The sequence below is a fragment of the Pieris rapae genome, chromosome 5 (assembly GCF_905147795.1).
Source record: "Pieris rapae chromosome 5, ilPieRapa1.1, whole genome shotgun sequence".
NCBI classification, from domain to species: Eukaryota; Metazoa; Arthropoda; class Insecta; order Lepidoptera; family Pieridae; genus Pieris; species Pieris rapae.
Genome location: NC_059513.1, coordinates 4527464 through 4553319, shown reverse-complemented (window position 1 = coordinate 4553319; position 25856 = coordinate 4527464). Strand labels below are relative to the sequence as shown.

Genomic DNA, 25856 nt, shown 5'->3' with positions numbered 1-25856 from the left:
ATAGGGACGTAATGCAAAAATGAATAGCATGGTTTCAAAATCAATTATTTAGGAGTTTAAAGCTGTGCTACTTTTCTAATTTTACCAGACACGTAGCAAAGTTTAAGCTACATCCTGGAGTCCTATTTTTGTTCACGTGATATCAAACTGTCGACATAATTGTCGAATAATACGCCTCGAAACACAAACACATTGTTTCTGATGAATTACGTGAGATTCATACAATGAAGGTAATAATAAAATCGGTTAAACAAAAAAAATAATTAAAATAAACCTAGTCGTCTGTATCTACCAAATGACTGATATAAAACGAAAATAATTTAAGCTTGATGTGACATTTTAACTAAATTAAATAAGCGAATGGGAATTTTGTGTAAATTTTAGTGTCAAAAGAGGTGTTGTTTAACCATCAAAAGCACGACAATTCTTGTGCAACTGAGTGAAATAACAACAAAAATTATAATCGTTTAAACAATTGCTTGTTGCTATCGATTTTGTTAGATTTCCAACGACACTCTGTCGTTTTGGATATCGCTTATATGAGAATAGCCATAGACTAAGCTACGTCTCGGATACTTAAGCGATATCAGATGATATTAGAAAAAGATTGCGCTCATATGAAACTTGTAGGGATTGCAGATTGATAACCTTCTGGATATTTCATACAAAATGCATTAGAAACATATTATGGGATATGCAATACGAGGAAAATGAGTCCTGTGCGACCATCACATGAAAACTCTTCCAATAATTAAATTTATAGATTATGTAAGTTTATATTAGTATAAATATTAAATATTATTGTATAAATGTGGGTTGCGGAGAGCCATAGACTATAAAAAACGTGTATCCCAGCTAAAATTATAATAGAAACTCCTTGGTAATGCAAACTTATTTTAACTACGCACAATCTCTGTCTGTGCGAAATAAACTGCTAAATTAGGAATACCAAAAATATTTATCTATATGCAGTTTGAAATAAATTGCCTAACGTAATAAATGAAAAATAATATTTTCAGGATATTAATTAATTGAATCCCAAGGACTCTTAATAACTTTTAAATTAAGTGAAAAAAGCGTCTCCAAGCACTCACTGAATGCGAATAGAATTATTAATTAGGATGTTAATTAAACAATGATACATCATGCTTACATTCGCGTAATGCCTCTCCCCGGGCGATTAATAAATCTATGCATGTCATAGACTAACATCGCACAGAAACAAATTTTTTTGATAATATACGCTGTAGAACTGTATAATAACTACATAGAATAAGACCCTTCACTGAATTAAATTTTTTTCTTGGAAATACAACCTACACACAAATATCGACATACAAATAAGCATCATTAAATTTATTTATTTTATTTCAAGAAATTTGGAATACAATTGTACCATACATGTGTTGACATAATATATATAGAACTATAATTACTATTATGACCCAGGCAGATATGCTATTATATTTTAGGCTATGTTATATTAACTTTCGTACTACCTGATGTGAAACTGATCTAAAATTACCATGATTCATGAGAACTTTATCTTTTTCATATGTCTAAATATTGTATTAACTGTCTATATATTTTTTAATACAGTTGCTCAAAAAGTGGCATATTGCAGGGAGGTATAGCGTTCGGAAAGTGGGCTATTACACACTCGTGCTTTTTCTTTGCCATTCCCGCACTCGTGCGTTTTCTTTGCCAACTGTCAAAACAATGTCTAAAAAAAAGAAAAAAACCAACCACGAAGGTTTTATTAAAAAGATTCATAGAAGTTTTTATGATATATGATTTCTAAATATTATAATAATTGAATTCAATAAGTTCGGTTAGGTTTCTTTTCATTTCATATCAATTTAAAAAATATTAAAAAGAATTTTATAATATTATAAATTGTAATTCGTAATTGCATATATATGCAAATACGTATTTTTAAAAAGTTTACTAATAATTGGATTCAATAAGTTAGGTTAGGTTTATTTTATTTCATATCAATAAAAAACATATTAAAAAGAAAAAACTAACCATGAAGTTTTTACTAGAAAAATCACAGAAGTTTTTATGATTCATGCAAATATTTTAAAAAGAAGCTACTATTTGTTTCAATATCAGATTTAATGATTGGATTTGGTTTTCTTTCAATAAAAATAGTCTACTGAAGAATTGGCTGTATGGGCCAAGTTCCCTTTGCCTACCCAGAATGGGTGAAGAAAAGAAAAAACAAGCTTGGCTCATATTCTTTGCGGTTGGCGCCATTTTCCAAAAATGTTCTTCCGAGTTGAGTTATTTGTTGCACAAAATGAGTAATTTCGACGATATTTTATTTGAATGAATACCACCCGAACGCAGTATAATTGCACAAAATGCTTCGGAGAACAATTTACCGGAAACATATAAGTCGCTACATATCCACGTGCAACGAATTTATTCCGGAGAGAGAAGAGAAAAAAAAGCAAATTGTTTAATTAAATTGCTTTATTTTTTCGCAACTGTATTAAAAATAGTCGTTCAGTACACGTGCGGAACCGTCATTGCAACTTGTCCCGACTGTCAACCCTCACCTTCGGCTGCGCCTCGGCTCGGGTAGACATTCGTCGGAACTCGTTGCAATGACAGGCTTTCCGCACTTGTAATGAAATATACTATTTTGTTTTATCCCATTTACTTATGTCTATATATCGTATGTACTGCACTTTTTCTCGCTCTTTTTCCTGGAAGAGATCGTTAAAAGCGATAAGGCCGTCAGTTGCCCTCCTTTGCAACGGAGTGTTAATAACAAAATAAATCCAAATATGCTATAACACTATAACTTAAGGGTTAAATAATTCTACTCTAGACACGTATTACTCTTCTAAATATTCCATACGCAGTGCTAAGTGCTTGCCCGTGTTTCGCATTAAGGTATACTGGTACATTTAATTCTTCACACAATAAGGTTTGAATTTACTTAAATTCTTCCATTATATTTTATATTATGACTTTTAATATCCGAAAATATACGTATATATACAGCTACGTATATTACGAAAACCTGGGCAACCCATAATAAAAATATTAGTTTAACCAAAAAATAATTATGGAATATTTTTTATGAGGTGTAAATGCACTTACGCAGGCCCGCATCAAGAATATCGAGCTTGACGCGGGTACTGTGGGTCTATAGTCAGAGGATTAGCTAGACCCCATCCACTAAAAACACTTCACCCCATCACACGCCCTTAAGATGGGCCCTCGGGGTTCGCTAGGCTTTCTACCCAAGGGACCCGGGCTTATATCTGACATAGAGAGCTCATTCAAGACCTGCAGTTCCGGACCACTAGAGGTCGAGCCCCCATCCTTGAACTACCGGTCCCTCAACGGTCATCCCCAGACCTCTCCCTCAATCGCTCAGCTGCATCCTTCAGCAGCATAACATGCTCACAGACGGAGACCATTGCACTCCAGGCCTCCTCACTCCCTAGCATAGCTAATATAATACCCGGTAAAGTAAAAGTAAGGAATAATGGAGCAACAACAAGAAACCAAGCTTATGGTATGCCGTATGCTTAATATATGTATAGTTTGCCATAGACAAATTTACTCTTTAAATCGATACTCTTGTAACAAAGATACAACGCCCCATTAAGATTAGATTGTAACAATTTAAAAACCGGCAAAGCACTTGACAAGTATTCTCGGAGTGTTTCCCTGGGCGGCGGTTTCACTTCAGGTATTTACCCCCTGTTCTATAAAAAATTAGGCTACTTACTACGTTCCGATTTTTAAAAGACCAACTAAGGGAGAAAGAACCAATTCTCTGTACCTGTCTCGCTGTAAACTAAAATTCACACCAGAATCTCTATATGTAACAATTGACTATGTGGTCGCACATAATTCTCGATTTGTGAAGTAATAACATTAGTATAGTCTAAAGTATAGTGCATTTGTTTGTAGTAGTTTGTTGTCAACAATCCACATCGCCCGCAAGTCAAAACTTTCAATCCCACAAAGAGCTTACTTGAGAATAGACAAACTTAGTGATGTGTAAATCATATCGATTAATATATCTTTTTGATTACGACCACACTTGTGAACCTCCCGGTGTAACAAGTGTCCCTGTACCACGGTGTGAACATGTTCTATATACTCGTTGGCCCCTCTCCCATACAAAAATCAATAACAATGATTCTTCTTATCAATTCAACTCTTTTTCTAACGTCTGAAACAACTCATTTAATGAGAAATTTTTCTTAGTAGCTATCTAGTTAAAAGGATTATAAGGAAAATTATTGAAAACATTTACATCTTTAAGTAATATATTTTTATTATTAAATGTTATAAAAAATGTATGGAAATATATGATTTATTCAAATCTATTTATTGTTATAGTAATATCATCATCACGGAAATGAGAAAATATAGCAGTTATCACGAAGCGTATTCTAGAAGCAATATCATGTATAAGACTTTTTTAGAAAATTTATTTCTTATGAACCCTGCGGATAATATAAAAACACATAATATATTTTTTCAAAAATCCTTGCAGTATCGATATCTAGAGGCACTACGATGTGCAATATCGGATACAGGGTTACGTCGACGGAATAAAATTGCGGGAATCCGCGACACAAGTTGAGTGTTGAGCCAAAGACTCTCAGGATGTAATCTCTAAATGATTCTTTGCTAAAGTCTCTATTTTTAAAAGCTTTTATTCAAAACGATCTTCTTGCATCTCAGGATAAATTAGCTTATAATAATTTTGAAAACTTTAACAGTAGAATCAGTGTTGAGATTTATGATGTGGTAGATGGGGATGCTAGGATTCTCTTCTCTGCTCCTCATGAAAGGTTTTTTTAGACATGTAACACGAAGAGGTCCAATTTTTTTTCTATGTAACTGGCTCGTACGTATTCATTGGAGGAATCTTAGTTGTGGAGGGAGTTCCTACTAAAAATGTAACTTATACTTTTATAAAAACTTTATTCATATAGTTGTAATAAAATTATATCGCCAGTCCCCACAAAAGGGAGCCGCTGTGTTTTGGCTTTTATTTGACAATTAGTCAGTGGTAAATAGGTGTGTAATAAATATATACAACTGATCAAACACAAGTTGTATATACATTAAGTATCCATGAATGTATGCGTATGTGAATTGGTGTGTGTGTGCGATGTGTCTGTGTTAGTTTTTAGAACCTCAGAGAGTTGTGTAATCTAACATTAGTTAAGATATATATATAGTTAAGAGGGGTAAACAAAATGTAAACAATCATCGCACACTTGCAGCCGAAATGAGTTTAGTATATTCCTCACTTCTTAATTGTAATGCAACATTCATTCTTCGATAATGTCCAAAAAACCGTACACTTGTATTGAAGTTTCACTGAGATTTTTGAACCTTTAGCTAAGCCAAGTTCTAGGTCTTGTAAGTGACCCTACTAACACTTATTTATATTAGTTATAAGCTCACACTTTAAACGATTAAAGTCGGTCGTTAGCCACCTCCAAACAAAGTATTTTATTAAATATATCTCGTCATATCTATCTACAGTCATGCCAAAATACGTAGCCTCTACTCTGTAGATTCGTCATCCAAATCAGCTAGCGTAATTTTCATGTGTTTTGTGAGTTTATATCTTGGTGGTTAGACTATAGATTGGGATTTTTTTTTATTGAGTAGTAGACGGGAGATAACTTTTTCATCACATTCATATAATTTTATTGTACGTTTGCGTTATTTTTTTGCCTTTATAAAACTTTAAGATACACGATGGTACTGACGCAATTGGAACCTTTCCGTAACGAATTTAAACCTCAATTCGACATATACAAACTTATAATAACTTGTGGTTTACATTTATGCCGTGATATATTCAACGAGAATTTGCGGTAAAAGGCATGTGAATTAGTAGTTTCGTTATTATGCGGTTCGGTTTCAGTGTTATAAAGTAATTTAATATGATGCATACCACACATTACACAAAACAACGTATATATAAAGTAATCATGAGTACAGGACTATAATTGGTTCCTATTTCCTATATAACTATGATAAAAATCATCGTAAAAATCAAAATATCATTTATTTGTCTGGGTACAATGTGCACTAATAAACGTCAGCGATCTGCATTAGTAAAGGTCTTGAGTGTCTTGAAAAACAGATGCATGGACTTGCTGCCTTCACACCATTTCCTCATCTTCTACATGGCATTAAGGATCCGAATAGAAGTCATAATTGACTTATTCGGTCAGACTTCGCCTGCCATCACACCTCTGTACCATTTGTTGAGACTTTTCAATTCTTTACAATTAAATTAAATTCGTTGACAGCCTTAGTGACATTTCGTTGGTTGAATCAAATATTGGTTCATTTTGCAGTAATTATTCGAAATAGTCTCCTTGGACATCTCGAATGAATCTTAAGGTCTCCTACGCTCATATAAATCGTGAAAGGTTTTATTTTTTAACAAATATTTGTGAGCAACCATCATCACATGATTCCTTGTAAAAAATAAACATGATCAAACATTTAACTTCTATTAGCAAGGAATTTCAGCATGCTCTAATGCTACTGCGGGAAGAACGCAAACACGATCGACCATACTAAGCTTAATTACGTTTTTTTTTAAATGACACATGGATATACTTTTAGAGATTGATATCTAGGGCATTGGTGGAAGTTTTTCAAATTTAAGAGCCGGGCTCTTGTCTGTGTTAATCGCCACTCAGTGCAATATTTTTTTTTCCTTTTTTTTATTTTTTTTATTTTTCCTTGATCTGGTCTATGTAAGCTATTCTCTGTCTTCCTAGTCCACTCCTGCATTCTACCTACCCCTCCAAGATGGCGAAAGACGTAATAAATAAGAACAGCATTGCTTTCTGCGTTTAACAGGCGTGTATGTTTATTTTTGTGAATTAAATATTGACTACAAGTAATATTTCAGTACATAATTTTCGTGTCAAACAATTCCCGATTTAAAATATCCTACAGAATTGCTACTAGAATTACTCTAACACCATGAATTATAATTATAATAAATACTAATTTATTCGTTTTATTCCGTTCAAAACTGTTTTATTGTAATTAGTTAATAACCTTAATTATTATTTAGAATTTTATATAATCACAAACAATGAATGGCGACTAGGAAATTTATAAATTCTTAGGCGTATAATATAAATAAATAATTTATCTGAATATTTAAATTAACAGCATCACGTAAATAGATGTTTATATTTTATAAGTAAAGACTCGTTGCACAATACTCATTGGTCAATATAATTTTTATTAATTTTTATACTGTTAATAATTAATTTTTCTTGCATAATATATGTTAATGAAAGATGACAAGACCTAGAAGATAAAGTTATTTCCTCATTCTATGGAAGAACATCAAAATATAAATCTTTCATGGGATTACAATGCGCTAGTTTGTTTCGTAGTGAAAGTACTAGAAGGAAACGTTTTTGCCAAATTTTCGTCTAAAAAAACTATGCAGTTCTGTGGTCGCCAAGAAAAACGTGACAAAAATCAGACACTCTTTTTTGTAATAGTAAATGATATAAAAATATGAATAACTATAATATAATAAGATTCATTAGAAACGTACAACTGTTACATTAATTATTGACATTTAATGTAATTAATAGTAATATATTTTATGTAAGTAACATATCATATGCTGATAATATATTGTCATCGTAATAAATATTTGTACAAGTGTAAAATCAGAAGCTACATGTTCAATCGACGATAGGTGCAATACTCAATTCCTGACGTAACGTGAATAATTGAATAACACTAACATTTACTTGAAGGTGATAAGCTGTTCTTAAACTAACAATAAAAAGTAAGTATCAAACGGTTTAGCGCGCACTATAGCCTGGTGACCGAGGCGGACGCGACGCGGGAACGTCACCGACAGACTGTGCGTCCGATAAAAAAAAACATTCCGAATTTGAAAAGTGTGTGTCAAACTACTATTTTTTTTTAACCAGTCAGTTTACTTTTTTATTGACATTAAAAAATTGGCGCGTGAATCAATCATGGATGTGGAAAAGAAAAAGGAAATTACAGTGGACGATATATTGTTAGATCTCGGACCGTTTGGAAAATTTCATTCATTAAATTATATTTTGATTCTGTTTCCGGTTTTATTGGCGGGAATGTATTCTTCAGTTTATAATTTTGAAGCAATGGACCTTAAATATAGGTAAAACATTTATTATTTATTAGCTAAGCTCCTAAAACTCTGTAATAATAACATTTTGTTTTTATTTGAAGGCGGATGAAATGATTCCTTTATTAAGTAAAGAGTAACAACAAATATAATTATCACATAATGTTTATATTATTGCTATGAATTATCAAATGAGAACAATAAATGATCCACAGATTTAATACTGTTGTTCTTTCTTACTCCTTCTATTTTTACTTGCAACCAACTGAAGGCTCAACCGGTGCGCCTATATTTGGTATACATACTAGTTAGACACGAGATAAATGCATTATTAATATAAAATAAACCTGATACTATTGATAGTAAATATAATCGTACAGTCAGCAACGCAAAAGGAAGTGAATGTCCGACAGCCTAGAAACTACTTATTTATTTTTAATATTTTTTATTTGTGAATAGGATCTCTTTGACGACGATTAGCATCATTATGTCATTCTGGTTTTTTTATTTCATGTTGTTAAGGCTTTTTCAATGCAGAACATTAAATCATGTTATACCAACCTCGCTTTGAAATCAAAAACAAAACCCATTGGTCAGGACCACGTTACATTACATGCATTTAATAATCCAAGGCTACCCCTTTATTTTTTCATTGCTTAAGGGATTTGAAATCTAATACCTCCATACTCACATGCCCTACAAAACTACAGAACCAGTCAACTGTTGAACGGTGTTTATTACAAAAGAGTTCGTATTCCAAAAAAAAATAAACGTTGTTTAATCCACGAAAGCTGAGCATCGGGATCTACGATGCTCAGCTCGCGTCGCAACTATCAATGTCTTTAGCTCAAAGTTAAATTGGAGCCGTGATTAAAATTTTAACCAAAGATACCAAAGAAAATTGTACTCTATTATGCTTAATTAACTCGATATTTCATATTAAATAAGATTAGGCAAGCGAAGCACGCTTATTACAATATTTGTATACATATTAAACATTTGTCAATTTTTTTATTTATAATAAATGCACAGCAGCATACACATTTTATGTAATAGTGATTTGTACTTTACTGTGAAGAAATAAAAAAATACAGCGATTACAATATACATTGATTACATTCAAAAAGATAGTAAAATACGACGATAAACTCAAAACAAATTAATATGATTTATGTGTATTCGTATCGCAAGTACTATCAATATTTTGGTTACTGAAATGCATAGACGAAGTGTGTCATGTCTATAGATATTAATTTTACTTTTCTGTGGCTTTTCCGCATGCAAGGTGATGTGATGGCTGCTGGGATTTGGCGCCATTAGTTTTGTTGTACTGAATTTATCTTACAATTTTGTTGGTTTAACCAAGTATATTTCTGTAAAAACAGCAGAAAATGTATGTGATATATTTATTACACTATAGTAGCAGAAAATTCTATTATCTAAGATTACCGAAAGTAGTGTATAAAACTTACCAAAATAATGTATAATATTGTTAAATTATTTTACTGTTAGATAAACTACTATCTAGAAATATGTTACCCGTTACTTTAAATCATAAACATTGGTTAATTCATCGAAAAAGTTACTACAATATCCATCCATCGAATGGTGAATCTGACTAACTTAACTCTAGTTATGATCAGAAGCTGTTGTAACTGAAGAATTTTCCCGCCATATTTGTACACAATTATGTCCAACTTTTTCTTTATCAATTCGGCATAATTTTCAGATGCACAGTACCAGAATGCGAAGACCCAGCAGTTGTGAACTTCAGTATACCACATGTCGATGGAGAGCCGTCCAAATGCCGCCGCTACGCACCTTTCGCCAACGTCAGTTTAAATGATACCTGCTCAGAGCATTTTTATGACACCTCAACTGAAATCAAGTGCGATTCTTATGTGTACTTTGAAGAGCATTCTATTGTGAAAGAGGTAAGTTTTTAATGTTTTACATAGAAGTTGACTTCAGATTTATAAATATTAATGGTTCTGTAAGGTTGCATAATTTAAAGTTTTAAGGCTCTTCCTAAAGAGGGATGGAGGACGTTTTATAATTTGTAAGCTGAAAAATTTGCTACAATCAAAATGTTTAAAGAAATAATAGCACGTTGTTTTAGGTCCAAGGATTCAGAAGTGTACCAATATGTTTTTTTTCGAAAACTGTCGTCTGCGCGTTGATTAAATCATTTGATTTCTATTGATGCGGTAACACAGCCAAATCTGTTCTTATAGAATTCTAAAAACTAAAATTTTCAATGAGATAATGAGATTTCAATTTTACTAGCTGCAGTTTCGACTCGTTTTTTTTTGTTTTTGCAAGATTTTTGCGATGTCTTAAACGATAATTGGTATATTTCATTCTAATAATCTTATATCTTTAAACGAGCAATTCTTGTATCTTAATATATATATATTTCTTGTGTGCGTGTGTATGTGACTGAACTCCTAAACGACTGGACCGATTTAGACGAAATTTTTTGTGTGTGTTCAAGGGGATCTAGGAATGGTTTAGATTCACAATTTTGTCCGCTGGACAATGTTTTTTTAATTAATTTTCAATTTATTAGTTGTTGTTGATTTTGGAATGTTTTACATTGGATCCGACAGACGGCGCTATCATCGCAGTGTCAAATTTTAAATAATATTCGAATTTTAATTTTAGTCTGTCCCGAAATTTAAAAAAAGTTTTGTTATCATTGTGTTATATCGTGTGTGACCATGTGCTGGATCGTTAGATATTGTCATAACATTTGAATAATAATTTTCATCAAAATGGCTTATTAAAAATTGAAATTTTGAAATTAAAGACGTGTAGACAGGACAACGTCTGTCGGATCCGCTAGTATAGATATATAATTGGAATCTCGGAATTGGCTCCAACGATTTTCATGGAATTTAGTATACGGGGGGTTTTGCGGGCGATAAATCGATCTAGCTAGGAATCATTTCTAGAAAATGTCATTTTATTAAATGTGTTTTATTTTTTTATTATTCTGTCGGTAAGGTCGAAAAATGACATTTTCTAGAAATGATTCCTAGCTAGATCGATTTATCGCCCGCAAAACCCCCCGTATACTAAATTCCATGAAAATCGTTGGAGCCGATTCCGAGATTCCAATTATATATCTATACTCATATCATACATCATATTTCATCATTTTATTAGTATGTAATTCGTACTTAAATATCCAAAAGACACAATTTATAACCACCCAGGTACTAAATTTACTTAAACACATAATGAATAATAGCTAACACCTTAAACCTGAGTTTATTGCGTTGCGTTTATTTAGATCATAATGAAAATTCGCTATCATATAGTAATAATATTTATTTAAAAATGTATATGGTTGCTATTAGTACAGCTGCTGTTTCCACACTAGGGACTACGAGGGACATGTTATGGGTGACAGATGCTTTTTTGTGGTACATATTTTACGGTACTAAATAGAAACAATGGTTTTATACAAACGAAACTTCATAAACCGTAAACCTTACTTTCGAAGCGTAAACTTATACCGGCAGTAAACAGATTTACATATTTAATATAATTATTCATGTGCAGAAAATGCTGTTTAAACTGGGGTCATGATAAAAGTTTCATAACTTTATAACAAGATATTACAACACAATAGAAGTTGTCACACGTGACTCGATAAAAGGCATAGCCTAGCATAGCACATTCCAGAGCTAATTATAAATTTCAATCGATTAGTTTCTTATCAGTTTAAGCCGCTAATTAAAAATTATCTTTCCACCCACATATCAGGATATGTATATGGTATGGTAGCGATTTTTACCCTGAGAATCCCACGAATCACGAATTAATTTTCCTATTTGTGTACGGAAACACTTGCTGTAAATGTAGTAAAACGTCGTGAAGCCTAGAAATTTATTTATTATTTTATTTACTCAATATACTCGACTATGTATTTGCGTGTTGTTCTCACGAGAATGTCAGTGCGTCCTCCTACTTTACTATGCCTCCTGCTGATAAAGGACAAACCTTTGTTTTTAATTTATTTTATTATTATTTATTACTTAAGCTGTCATGTGGAACGGTTGCAGCTCCTTACAAACGTTGAGTAAAATAAAAAAAACTTGGCGATTAAAAAGTTTATTGTCAGTTCTTCTCTTCCGATGTACGCCCTTGATTTGAGAACTGGCAGTTGATGTAACATTAGAAGCATTTAATGTATTTTTTTTGACGTTACATTTATGCACATTGAGTTCCTATATCAGTAAATGATTTTAGACTGTGATACATATACAATAACAACGAAATTATAAATAAAATATATAATATTAAATACATAAGATACTCAATATACTACTAATAGCTACTGTGAACTCGCTTAGCGAACATATAAAGATGTCGATAATGTCGGAGCATTCAGTAGGCACAACATCATTGTTTACGGGGATCTGTAGAACAGACTGTTTCTGGCCCTTGGTATGTCAAACACATACTGTCATAGCAGTCGCACATATCCCCTAGATACAAAAAAAAACGAGTTCATAGTAGGCAAACTGTGAGCCTAGTAAGAACGAATTATTTTATTTGGAGGTCTTAAAACGCCAAACGTTCAAAAAGAAATGCCAACCTTCTCAATGGTTTATTAAATAATCTGACAGTTGACATTGTGGAATAATATATATCATTGATTCAAAGAAGACCTGATTCCCTCATTTCCTATGTCAAGGTTTGCGATCGCGTGCATTTCTAAGACAATATTTTCAAACAATCATCACACCTTGAACTAAACCTGCTTATCAAAATTAGTTAGACAATTCGTAGCACTGAAAATATCTTTAATTTTCAATTTTCATAAGTACGTATTGAGTAAAATCTACATAGTAATTGTTAAACAATACATGTACAATTAATAAAATTCATATATATATATCATATATGAATACATATCATTTTATCAATTATTTTTTCTTAAAGAACATAAAACAAAAAAAAACAGTTTAAAAGTATATTATTTTATTTTTGAAAATAGTTAATGATAATAATTTTAAGATTGTTCTTAATTCAACGAACTTAACGGTCATTATTTGCAAAAAAATCGAAGGAGAATTTAACCTAATTTACTGAAACAAAAGATAGTATTATTGAATTCTCATAATTAATTCTCGTGCGGGTGTCAAGGCAAGACAATGCTTCATTGTTATATAAACAGACATCACTTTTACCTAATTATGCATTTATATGTAATTAATTGCTTTACATGCTTTGAGAGATAAATTTTATCTCGGAATGTATATGTAAAAATCTTGTTAATCTGTATTGTATTTACCTATTTATATTATACAACTGACTCGGCGAACTTCGTACCGCCTCACAGTCAATGTACGTCGTGTTACAGATTAGCTGAACGTTGTTTATTTTTGAGAAAGTAATACTATAAATACAGAATAAATATTAACTTTATTAACATAAAACACAAAAAGAAACTTGATTTAAGTAGCTCGATAGCTTACACAAAATAAATCGATCCCTTTTCATAACTAACATTATTGTACATGTTTATAATCTAGAATATGTTTATAATCCATGTCGATTCGGAACCTTTATTTCAACATGTTTTTCAAGTTGAAAGGAGAGTTCACTGTATGGACGGGATGAACATCAAATGTTTGTCAATTACTAAACCCATGTACTAGTATTGGCTTTATTTTTGTAAATTTTCCACTACATGAAAAACTAATTATTTTATTTTATTTATTCACGTTTATGACGGAGTTCCTTGGCAACTTAGTTTAACTTAATTAGCTAATCAAATAATTTTAATATATTTTTTTCTAATTTTTAACAGACTTGAAAACATCTCGAAGGAAGAGGTAATCAATTCCATTTGCATTTTATTTAAATAGTAAATTTCAATAACTTGTTCAATATGCAATTTCTATCAATAAGCAGATAAAAACTTTTCTTTAGTCTATCTTCTTTTGGTATCTATCTATTTTTTTCCGATAACCGAGACATAACTGTGACCATTGTATTGTTCGGCATCGCTTTTTTAATAATTATTTTCAATTCTCAGTCGAATAATTTTAATATACTGCTTTTTCACTTAAAAAATAAGCGACTTATTTAAAAAAACATGCATTAATGTATGATTGTATCTACACTCTTCAGATACTATAAATATTTAGGTAATCCTCAAAATTAAAAACAATAAAAATAGTTTTAATTCCCAACACAGAAAGATAAATTTGACAATGCGTGCATCTAAAAGGTATATTTTTTTGTCTAAATTACTACTAACATTCAAACCTTGTTTCAATATATAATAATTTGAGACGTAAATAACGCGTGGTATAGTATGGTGGCGCACGGTAGGGTTATTTTTAAAATAATGTTACAACTATACAAAAAGATATCAGAATGAACGAGACAAAATGGTATTAGACAAAATGGCGACGTACAAAATTTTACCAAACGCCGTCAATCTATCTTTAAAAAAATCTATTTAGTGATTTCAACAAATAACGTAAACATCGAATCATGTGCTCCTCGTTAACAGTATTCGTAACCAGCTGTTATTTATTCTAAGTATCTATTACTAACGTCACTAAAGACATTGAAAGTCACACTGTTACCAGAAACTACTAGTTATTTTTTAAGTACATTTGCAGTCGCTTATAAAACAAGCTCGTTAAAACCATCGATTTGCCACGAAACTAAACAACAAACATTTCATTTTTGAGCATTAAAAAAACTATAAAAAATTTGGCCCTAAACAAAATATACTTGTCTCTACTCCTACTTACGCTACCTACATATCCATAAATAATAAAGACACGGATGCCAGCAATAACTTAATCGCTTAGACATAATTGATTAAATAGCTTTAAATGTTATTATTACATTTAATAGTTTTGGTCAAATTGTATGTGGGTTTTAACATGTAGTCAACTATTATTTGAGCTTCATCCTATTGTGCATTATCGCAATTACATGTTATTACTAAAGTGTCATAAATGTTTGACAAATTACTATATTTATAAAGTAAATTGTATTATAATCGCTAGGGGTTATTGCATGATAATCGCTAACACGGCATAGATTTGTCTGTCTTTATACCTATTTTTTAGAAAATTACAGCTATAAACGTTATAGCAATGTCAATAGCCATTTAGCCCTTTCTTCTATACATTAAATAACTGATAATAATGTTGCCTGCACATAGACTTTTTATCTGTTGTCTTTGAAGTTTAAATATGACAACAAATTAAATAATAAAAATATGTATACGGTATAGTTATGTATACTGTAGTCGCAACAATATGTTTATTTATGTTGTTTACCTTGAATAAAAATAGCTTAAGAAATAAGGTTCAACGACGCATAAGTGATTGATGTCATGAAGCGGAAGTGTTTCCATTAAGCGAGCTTTGCTCGTCCGTTCTATAAAATAATTTGTAACGTCGTATCAAGTTTTTCACGAAATTGTAACGCTTAAACTCAAACTCAAAATATCTTTATTCATATAGGTAAACGTTGATGAACGTTATAAAAAAATATATTAATTGTCAATATTTAATATAGTTTAGGAACAAATTAGACATAAGTTATGACTCTTTGTGTCTATCTAAGGCTAAAAAGTATAAATAATAATTATTGTTTGTAAAGTAAGTTGTCAGTCTCGAAATTAAATACCTTATATGCATTTAAATGTGACTCTGAAAAAATATATTTGTTGAAGCAATTTTCATGATTTGTATTTTTAGAATAGTCTTTATCCGTTATCAGATAATAAGTATTAACATGGTATTCGTCAATAAGAAAATTTAATATAAGAAAAGCAGATTATACATTTATTTGTAACATTGCATGTACACGAGAAAGCTAAAACGAAAAATATATATCACAAAGTGCTTTTATGAAAGCCATGCACCAAAATACATCGCTCATAAAGCGATTGCTTATTTTAAACTATATCTATTATAGCAATAAACTATCTTAAACATTTTGAATTTTAAAATAAAAATACATTAACTCTTCTGCGGCACAAGGTCCTCTGGTATGTACTAACTAATAGACGGATACCTTATCTTTGGGCAGTGTGCGATTACTTATTGCAATTTTCTATTGTTGTGTGTGAATAATTTTGATTTATTTATATTTTTATATGACAGCATGATTATCAATAATATGCTTTTGCTACAGCGACGTCTGAATATAAAGTTACTTCGTAATATTTTTCACAAGTATGACACGTTTTTAACTAGCATAACATCTGCTAATATTTACTTTTACCATCATGCTTACTAGAAGGTCGTGGACATTTCAAAATACAATAGAAACAGCCTTATCTATGCGGGGACAGGGTGAATACGTAATATTGTTTATTTTTCAGTTATATACAGAAATTACTGCGTTAATTTTCACGCATAATTGTGTAATGTACGTATCCGTAAGTTATACATATCATTCAAACATAAATGTCTAATGTTAATTGTTTGGTAAAACTCCTCAGTCCAAAATGTATCAACAAAAATTAATAAGATATTGTGGAACTACTAAATCTACTACTAATCTGTTATACGATAAATCGAACTAGGTTTTACATTGCGGAACTGATTAGCCCATACAAGAGTTATTATGTACCTGAACTTGACATTTGTAACAGTTATATGCATTTGTGATATGAAACATTACAGATGTATTGAGAAATATTTTTATCAATTATAAAAGATAAGTAGGAGTGTTATGTGTGGGACTTTCTATTCTACTTACTATCTATTAGTTAATTTATTAAGCAACAATAATGCATTTAGGAAATAAATTTTTAAAAAATATTTTATTTGAATTTAGAACATGCCTTTTCGTGAGCAAATCTATGACATTTACATTGATAATTATGTGATGATTTGGGTAATTTTTAAAGCGTTATATTTTTATTATAAGGGTCTGTTTCACAATGTATGCTTAAAGTACCAAATAGCTATGCAACACAAATTATTCGGAAGACAAAAGTTTAATTGGTGATAAATGGCTTATTTGGAACCTGTCCGGACATTATGAATCAGACCCTTTGTGTTTTTAATTCATGTTTTAATGTGTCTTCACCATACTTTCAAAAATAATGTACAGTTAGAAAATCTAAATAAATTTCATTAGGTAACTCAATGAACCTCAGTAAAAATAATGAAGGGCGTAGAAGGAACGTAAAGAACGTAAAGAACAGGAAAATGTCTCTATTTTAAATCACCAATGTTATTTTTTTATAAGTTTTTATAAGTAGTAACGGTAAACATAGTTACGTTGTTAGGTATAGGTATAATTAATGGAGTAGGTTCTAGATCTAGCCCAACAAACATCATAGATACCTAGGACATTCTAGAGATTCTTCAATAAATACTGCTCATAAATAGAAACTATCCATATTAATGCATTATTAGTTTTTATAAACGTACTTTATGTTTATATCACAATGCATAAGCCGTATATAAGAGTTTCAGGTTTTATATACTAAAATGTAATTTTTATTTTGTGGGTACAACCGATAAACTGTTTCTTTTATATAAAATGTATGTAGGTAAATTAAAAATCTAATTACAGAATAAACTTTTTCGTGTAACTAAACATAACAATCAAATATACAGTATTTACAATTTTCTTAACCTAGGTACAAGAAAATTGTTTATACTTAAAGAGCGTACGAATGTTTAAAAGGCCGACAACGCACTCGCGATCCCTCTTGCATTGAGAGTGTCCATGGGCGGCTGTATCACTTAACATCAGGTGAGCCCGTTTGCCACCTATTCTATAAGGTGAAAAAGGTACATAGTAATATTAAAAGTTAGAAACTGAAAAAAGGAAAATTAAAACTAAATTTTTTATTAAGATTTTATAGCAGAAATTTATATAAACAAAATGAATTACTATTTATATCTTAACACATTTGAATTAAGCAAAAAACTTTCGGTTTAAGCTAACTAGATATGAAAAAGATTGTATTTATGAGAACTTAAGTTTAATATGCATACGCAAACAGTCTCTTAGAGCCTATCTTTCGCTGGTGCAATTTTAGTATCTTTCCTGCAAACAAAATTGTATGTACCATTGCCCTAACACTGTTTTAATATATTTCAGTTCAACCTCGGCTGTCAGGACTGGAAGCGATCTCTAGTAGGAACGGTCCACAATGCTGGCTTCTTCATATCCATACCTCTCACCGGTCTCCTCTCCGACAAATACGGAAGACGTATCGCAGTCGTGTTCGCGAGCGTTGCAAACGGTGTCTTCGGCGTCATACGAGCATTCTCTCTGAATTATGAAATGTTTATTGTCCTGGAATTTTTGGAACCAGCGCTTGGTGGGGGTGTTTATACTGCGTGTTTTGTTTTAGGTGAGTGATACACGAAACGTATTATTAGTATTACTAAATATATAATTTAATAATTTTGTTTTTTATATAACTTCTGGTTATGCACTTCTTGCACTGATCATTTTTTTATTTATTTATTGTTTTCTTTTCTTACTAGGGTTGCCTGGAAGATCGCTTGTTAGCGATAAGGCCGCCCGTTGCATCCCTTGTAATTTATATATATTGTGTTTCTTTCTAGCAACGAAGTGTGAATAAATAAATAAATATTAAGGTGAACAGTCTATTTGTAAAAAAATATAGAACGAACCTCAGATCGGTATCAATATCACTGTCTGGTTCGGAGACTACATTTTACCAGGAAGAATTGCTACCAACTCGAATATATTAATAAAACGATCATTTTGTCAAAGTTATTGTGTGTTAAATTATAAATACATCGAAATGGTATTAATTTGTACGTTATAGTATTAAAAAATTCTATAACTATGAAGAACCAGCTTAATCAAATAAAAAGTCAAGGCTGTAAATGAACAATGTATGGTATGTGTTCCTATTATACTGTTTTGATCTTTTCAACTGAACTGTAATAATTACTGACCTCGAAACATTTCCTATTATTTGTTCACTTAAGTTCCTATATGACATAGGAAATATAATTTGATTTGTTTGCGCATGAACGAGTTTTAAACAAACCTTATACAATATAATTACGTTACGTTCATACAATTTTTGAACAACCCCTCTGTAAAATGTTTGATCTATGTTTTATATTGCTATAAAATCAAAACAAACTTCACTTATTTATTATCCGCTTTGTACCCAAATCAAGGCCGTACAGTTAGCGACAACTGACTAGAAAGTCTCCGCCACTTTTCTTAGTCGCCAAGTTTTTGCGTTACTATCAAATTGCTTCTTGTTTATTTATGTACACTGACTCTAACGATTACTGAAAAAATGGTGCCAATAAGCTATGATGTATGTTGTCACCAAGATTTATATATAAAACATCTTGTAATTATATGTAATTATATTATTATATATCTTTTATAGCGTGGGCGAGTATCTAGATTAAAAGTTTGACAATAATTCTAAGGGCCTGTTTCACAATGTATGGATAAAGTACCAAATAGCTATGCAACACATACATTATTCGAAAGATAAAGGTTCCGAATAAGAAACTTCGCGTTTCATAACGAATAGCGCTATCTGACAGTCGTGAAACGCAACAATAGTGTTTATCCTACCTTCTTCTTCAAGTGCCTCTCCATTACTGGAGGTTGGCCGTCAGTTTCCTGAAACGCGTCTCGTCCTGCGCCAGATGTAGCAACTCTTCCGCATTTGCAATACCCGTCCACTCCTTAACGCTGCGAAGCCATGACTTCTATTATCCTACCAATAACTAATAAATAGCTTATTTGGAACTTATCCGGACATTGTGAAACAGACCCTTAACTACTCACTAATAACTTAACTTACATATTATTATGTTAATGTTTGTATACTTGACAGAAAGTATTCAATCAGAGTTTGTTCGTTGTGTTTTCTAATATTTAGTAAATTAGGCAATTTGTAAAAATAATTTATCTTAAACCAACAAAGTAAACAATACAATCTACAATAAGACATTAATTAATGAGATAAATAATCTACTATATAAAATACATTTAATTATATTAATATACAATTAAAAACTAAAAATATATCTAATAACTAACCTTAAAATTTAATTATTAAAAAATATTATTAAAAGGAGTCCCTTTAGGCAAGGTTCCGAAGATACTAGCAGCGTTCCCCCTTTGAATAGCTAGACTAATTCTTTGTGCAAGGTAGCTGCCAGCTCTTCGATCCCCTGTGATGTCGACTAACCTTTTTGATAATTCCCTAAAAAGCTTTAATGCACTAGGACCCCACGGACCAAGGGTCTCGACACCGAATGGGACAAAATCATATTCAGAGCCTAGACCCCTGTATTTGCAGACTTTAGCTTTTTCAGCCGCATCACAAGCCGCACCAGCTCTCTTGTTAGTTCCATGAAGATTGGAAGGGGCCAATAATTAGCAAAAAAAATAATTAGCAAGCTTAGATAATTTAGATGATTGATAGTTTAACACAATAACGCTTCAGTTAACACTTCAAGTAAAACATAAATTAGAAATGAAATGTCTAATATTTTAGAAAAACAGTTTCTTTCAAAACACAATTTTCAATCACTTTTACCAATCTAAATACATTGTAGTATTAACAATGAGTCACATTGAATTATAATAACTGTGAAATCGATTTCTTAGTTCGGTTTAATAATCGTCATCGTAAATTATACATGATTTATCATATTTCAAAATTTTAATAACAATAGTAAAATTATTTCCATGTGCAGTTATTTCGCAATTAGAAATGTTTCGAAAATTTTTAATTGCTTACAATTACTATTTTTCACAATTACTATGAGTACAGTACGTTTATTTCCTTCGAATAAATACTTCTACATCAGTTTAAGTAAAATACTAGTGACATCGACAAAACATGTACTAGTTAAAAAACCCTGCCTATTAATATACTCATTATTTAATACTAAAAGAGCAGTTTTGGCCTAGTGGCTTCAGCGTGCGACTCTCATACCTGAGGTCGTAGGTTGGATCCCCGGCTGTGCACCAATGGACTTTCTTTCTATATGCGCATTTAACATTTGCTCGAACGGTGAAAGAAAAAATCGTGAGGAAACCGGCATGTCTTAGACCAAAAAAGTCGACGACGTGTGTCAGGCACTGGAGGCTGATCACCTACTTGCCTATTAGATTTAAAAATGATCATGGAACAGATTCAGAAATCTGAGGCCAAGACCTAAAGAGGTTGTAGCGCCACTGACTTATTTATTTTATTTATTACTAAAAATAGTAATTTATGATTGACAAACATAAATCGATCTGCGACGACACCCTGTGGTCATCCACGGCCAATAACTAACCTTTACGCATGAACAGCCGAACTAATTACCCTTTTTGCGAATCTCCTTTTCCGTGTCTATGTCCCTGGTAAGGTGTGATTTAAAATGTATTATTCGTATGCCAAAATATTGAATAATGTAATAATCAATACTTCTACGTTTTATAAACACACTTTAATAGACACAATGCATCCGACATGGTCGCCAAATTTAAACCTAGTCAAACATGGTAAACTCTCTCTAATATAGAAAGTATATAAAATCAATACCAAAAATGAATCTTTAATATTGGTAACTAAGTGTACATTAATGAGTACAGTATAAGAAAAAAAAACTGAAGGTCTAATTTACATTTATTACCACTTTTCAAATCAAGGGCATAAAACGAGCGAAATGAGGCGAGAGAAGCCTCTCACTAAACAATTCTTAAGTATTAGAAGGAAATACATCTATTTTTGTATTCAAAAACTTATGTAAAACGTTGTCAAAAGTTATTACCAGAACGTTATACTTAAGGTGACCAACTATACTCAATTACTGAGTTTTGTACTCTTTTTCGCAAACCGTACTCTTTTCAAATCCTGTACCCTGAAAGTACTCATTTGTATAATTTTATGTTTAAATCAAGAAATGTAACGATGATAAAAAAGAACTTGACAAATGATGGGTAGATCTTTCAGCATTTTAGAGTAGAACATATCCCATATGAAAATTTAAAAGTTTTAATAGAAATTTCCTTATGTTTTCCAAGCACTTCAGCTGCTGTTGAAAGAGTTTTTTCACTAGTATTGTCACAACTGGCACACAGATAGCTGGTCCCCTAGGTCCTTGCTTATAAACAAATGATCTCGAACCAGATACAGAAATCTGAGGCTTTAAGCCCTAATTTATTTTTTCCAAAAGTATAAAAACTACTTATTATGTCTTTTCTTTTCAGCTATGGAACTTGCTGGGCCAAAAGGAAGAGTATTGGTGAGCCTACTATTCAATACAATGTTCATTCTTGGCGGAGTATCTGTGACGACACTGTCCTGGTGGCTACAAAGTTGGAGACATCTCCTTCTCATAATCTACACTCCAGCTATTTTAGTCTTCTTCTACATATGGTCCCTTACCGAAAGTTTTCGTTGGTTCTTTAGTAAAGGACGATACGAAGATGGCATCAACGTACTGAAAAGCTGTGAAAAGTTCAACAAAGTGTCTGTTCCGACGGACCATTATGATCAAGTTGAAAAGCAGGCCATGCAACAACGGGATGCTGTGAAATTTGAATCCTTAGAAGCAAACTCGTCATCCTTCAAACAAACGTTTTGCTCTGCTTTAATATGGAAGAGATTATTTATTTGCTCGTTCCTATGGACAGCTTCTACGCTGGTCTACTACGGTCTATCGATCAATGCGATAGAATTGTCAGGGAATGCTTATATGAATTATATCGTCGTGATATTAATTGAGGCCCCAGCCAATGTATGCAAGCTATTTTGTTTAGATCGCTTCGGAAGAAAGAAAGTTATCGGAACAGCATTCGTATTGACTGGAATTATTCTTATCGCTTATGGATTTATCCCAGGTATTATTTGTATTAATTAAATTACCTGAAACATATGCACTTTTTGCATTTTCATAGTTAACAGATTATATTCGCTCTGTCACAATACTGTCTTAGAGATAAAGCCGCCCATGTACAATGAAGTGCAACTTATATATTATATACGTAAATGTGTCTCTTAAATAAAATATTTAGTGCAAATTATTCATATTTTTCAAGATAAAATATACATATTAAGGATACTAGCGCCCAGTTACGCGCTAAGTGTGACTGCGTCAAAAATGTATTGGATTTTGACATACGGGAGTTAGAGTTCACGCTTAGCCTCGTCCCTGAATCTCAAATGAAATATTTGATTATTTTTAATAAAAAAAAATTTCTAGGTGGTTATTGGTCAACTACCTTCTATCTGGGTGGAAAATTCTTTATCACACTCGCATACAATTCACTCTACATATTCGCAGCGGAAGTATTTCCCACAAACTATAGAACGACGTTATTGGCTATTTGTTCTACTCTCGGTAGAGTTGGCTCTACGCTTGCGCCCCAAACTCCATTATTGGTAAGTTTAATGTTTTTTTTTTTCATTATTTCCATATTCAAAGTACATTTGCATAACAAGTAAGATATTGCTGCAATATGTATGCGGACACTTGTGTTTAAACTCGAAGTAAAATATAAAAGTTGCATACTTAATTTTTTTTTATCTTGTCAATTTGTATGTCATAGAACTCCTATAAGTACTAAAAATAAAATCAAACTTTTGAAAGAGATGTATAACGTTTTCAATTATCTCGATTTAAGTTCACTATATTGTGTCGATTTAAGTTCACGTTAAAGCTAAACTTACTTTTCTTTTTCAGTCAAAATTGTACGAGTTCCTGCCAACAATTCTATTCGGGGTTATGTCAGCCCTATCCGGCCTTATTGTGATGACTCTACCAGAGACAAACAATCAGAAATTACCCGACTCTCTCAAAGAAGCTCGAGCGCAGGACCGAAAAAACACAAATGAAAAGACCACAGACAATAAAACAAGGCTATGATATTTTTTTAAACTATTATCAAGGAATTAGTGCTGGGCTGTGAATAAGTTGTCGATAATTTGTTAGAGAAAACGTTGAGGTACAATAAATAATAATTTTGTAGCTGAAGTATTCTATAATGTGTATAATATGTTTTAAGTTGTAATATATTGTGTAATTTTACGTAATATGATTTTGTATACAATTTTAAAAATAATTGGATTATTTAGATTATTGCATCTCAGTTGGAATTTAAGATATCACAAAAATCTTCTAAGTAGTTTTTTACAGTATCATAAACGATATAGGTAGACGCAGGTTTATACAATCTTTATGTAGCGTGTACCATAATTTCATACTTATGTGTGTGTAAAAGATGAATTAACGATTATTGCATTTTTAACTACGTTATAATCTTCTTAACTACCAAAGTACCTAATTCAGGACGAATTTTGTGAAATGCAAGTCACGTAAAATTTTAATTTAAAACGGTTTACACCAACTTAGGATATTAAATCTTTCGTTTCGTGTGAAATCGAGATCGCCGTAATTATTCGTGTAAACGTGACTCCATTTTATGGCACGTGACAAACTTGGAAATGAAAGAACCTTTATCTATTTATCGATACTATCAGACCATCACTAGAAGATTTTATTCCTCTAAATATCTGGATTTTAAATGGTTTGATCATTTAAACAAAATATTCCTTTTCTTCTATCGAGTTTAATAAAGTATTAATCGCTTGTTTCCCAAATATTTGCATGAAACAGATTTGGTATTTACGTTAATTTTTTTAGATTTTAAATACTTACAAACTTTATAAGCAGAGTATTTATGAATGTAAACTAATGGTGGAGCTATCTTGTCTTATTTTTATAGAGATTGGTTTTTTAAATTCCTAAAAATAAATTAAAATTATATGATTTACTTTTTGATGGTTTATATTTTAATGTAGTTTTATATTTTGTTATATTTCATGTTCACAACTACAACAATTATAATTTTCATATCAGTATATTTCCATATATGAATTACATATTTTTACCAGTACCAGTTGTTTTACAATGAAAAGATAAATGTTTAAAATTAAATTTATTCATGAAAGTTTTCTTTTTCATACTAAATGTACGTCTATGTCTACGTGAAATACATTGTTTTTAGGTGTTTTTTGTAAGTACCTTTTTTGTAAGTGTTGAAAAAACCCATATAAAATTATTATTTACCTATAAACAAATATTGTTTTAATTTTTATTATCATGCACCCAGTAACGCAATATCAAGCCAATGGCCTATAACCCCTTCATAAAAAACTTCACTCTTGGATTTCATAAACTTAGTGCTCGATTTTAGAGATTTATATTTTGCCTTCATAACACGAAAGATTTATACGAAAAAAGGGTTTGGTATAAAGGTCAAGCGTTTTTCGGACAAAAACAATTTACAAGTTTTTGTCGTGACCCTGATCCCTCTTGCTAGCATATTTTAATATTTGGCAAACCTTAAGCTTCATTTTTTAACACGTTATATGTTCTATGTTTGTTCCTCAAAATATTTTATCCTTAAATGTAACCTTAGATTATAAATTTAACTGTCATTACCATAGTCGAAATTGCAACGTCGCAAATGCACCTTAATAACGCCACTAAATATAACATTCCTTATCAAACAACAGCAGTGCAATAATCATAAACGTGGTATTTGCATGCGAGTACAATTCGGCGACCTGCTATTAATTTCGGACGTGGATTTACCCCCAAAATGCATAATTCCACGCAGAATGCACTCTGGGTGCTTTAGGTGTCTTCAAACGATTTAGGTCGCCATATTGGAG

The 25856-nt window shown here is 31.5% G+C and overlaps 1 protein-coding gene across 2 annotated transcripts; it reads left to right on the top strand.

Moving 5' to 3' along the window:
- The first annotated feature begins 7848 nt into the window (after positions 1–7848).
- LOC111000906 (organic cation transporter protein) lies at positions 7849–25009 on the top strand. Of its 2 annotated transcripts, XM_022270511.2 has the most exons (6): positions 7849–8194; positions 9891–10095; positions 18272–18527; positions 22388–23020; positions 23383–23561; positions 23863–25009. In XM_022270511.2, the coding sequence occupies exons 1-6, from the start codon at positions 8028–8030 to the stop codon at positions 24043–24045; spliced, it is 1623 nt and encodes a 540-aa protein (XP_022126203.2). In that variant the 5' UTR covers positions 7849–8027; the 3' UTR covers positions 24046–25009. The 2 variants fall into 2 exon arrangements, with proteins under 2 accessions (XP_022126203.2, XP_045484154.1); XM_045628198.1 differs by lacking the exons at positions 7849–8194; positions 9891–10095 and adding an exon at positions 16973–17050.
- Positions 25010–25856: the final 847 nt, after the last annotated feature.

Coding starts and splice junctions, on each gene's coding strand:
- LOC111000906 (XM_022270511.2), top strand. CDS start 8,028: ATGGATGTGGAAAAGAAAAAGGAAATTACAGTGGACGATATATTGTTA. Junction 23,021..23,382: donor CGCTTATGGATTTATCCCAG/GTATTATTTGTA, acceptor AAAAATTTCTAG/GTGGTTATTGGTCAACTACC. Junction 23,562..23,862: donor CGCCCCAAACTCCATTATTG/GTAAGTTTAATG, acceptor TTTCTTTTTCAG/TCAAAATTGTACGAGTTCCT.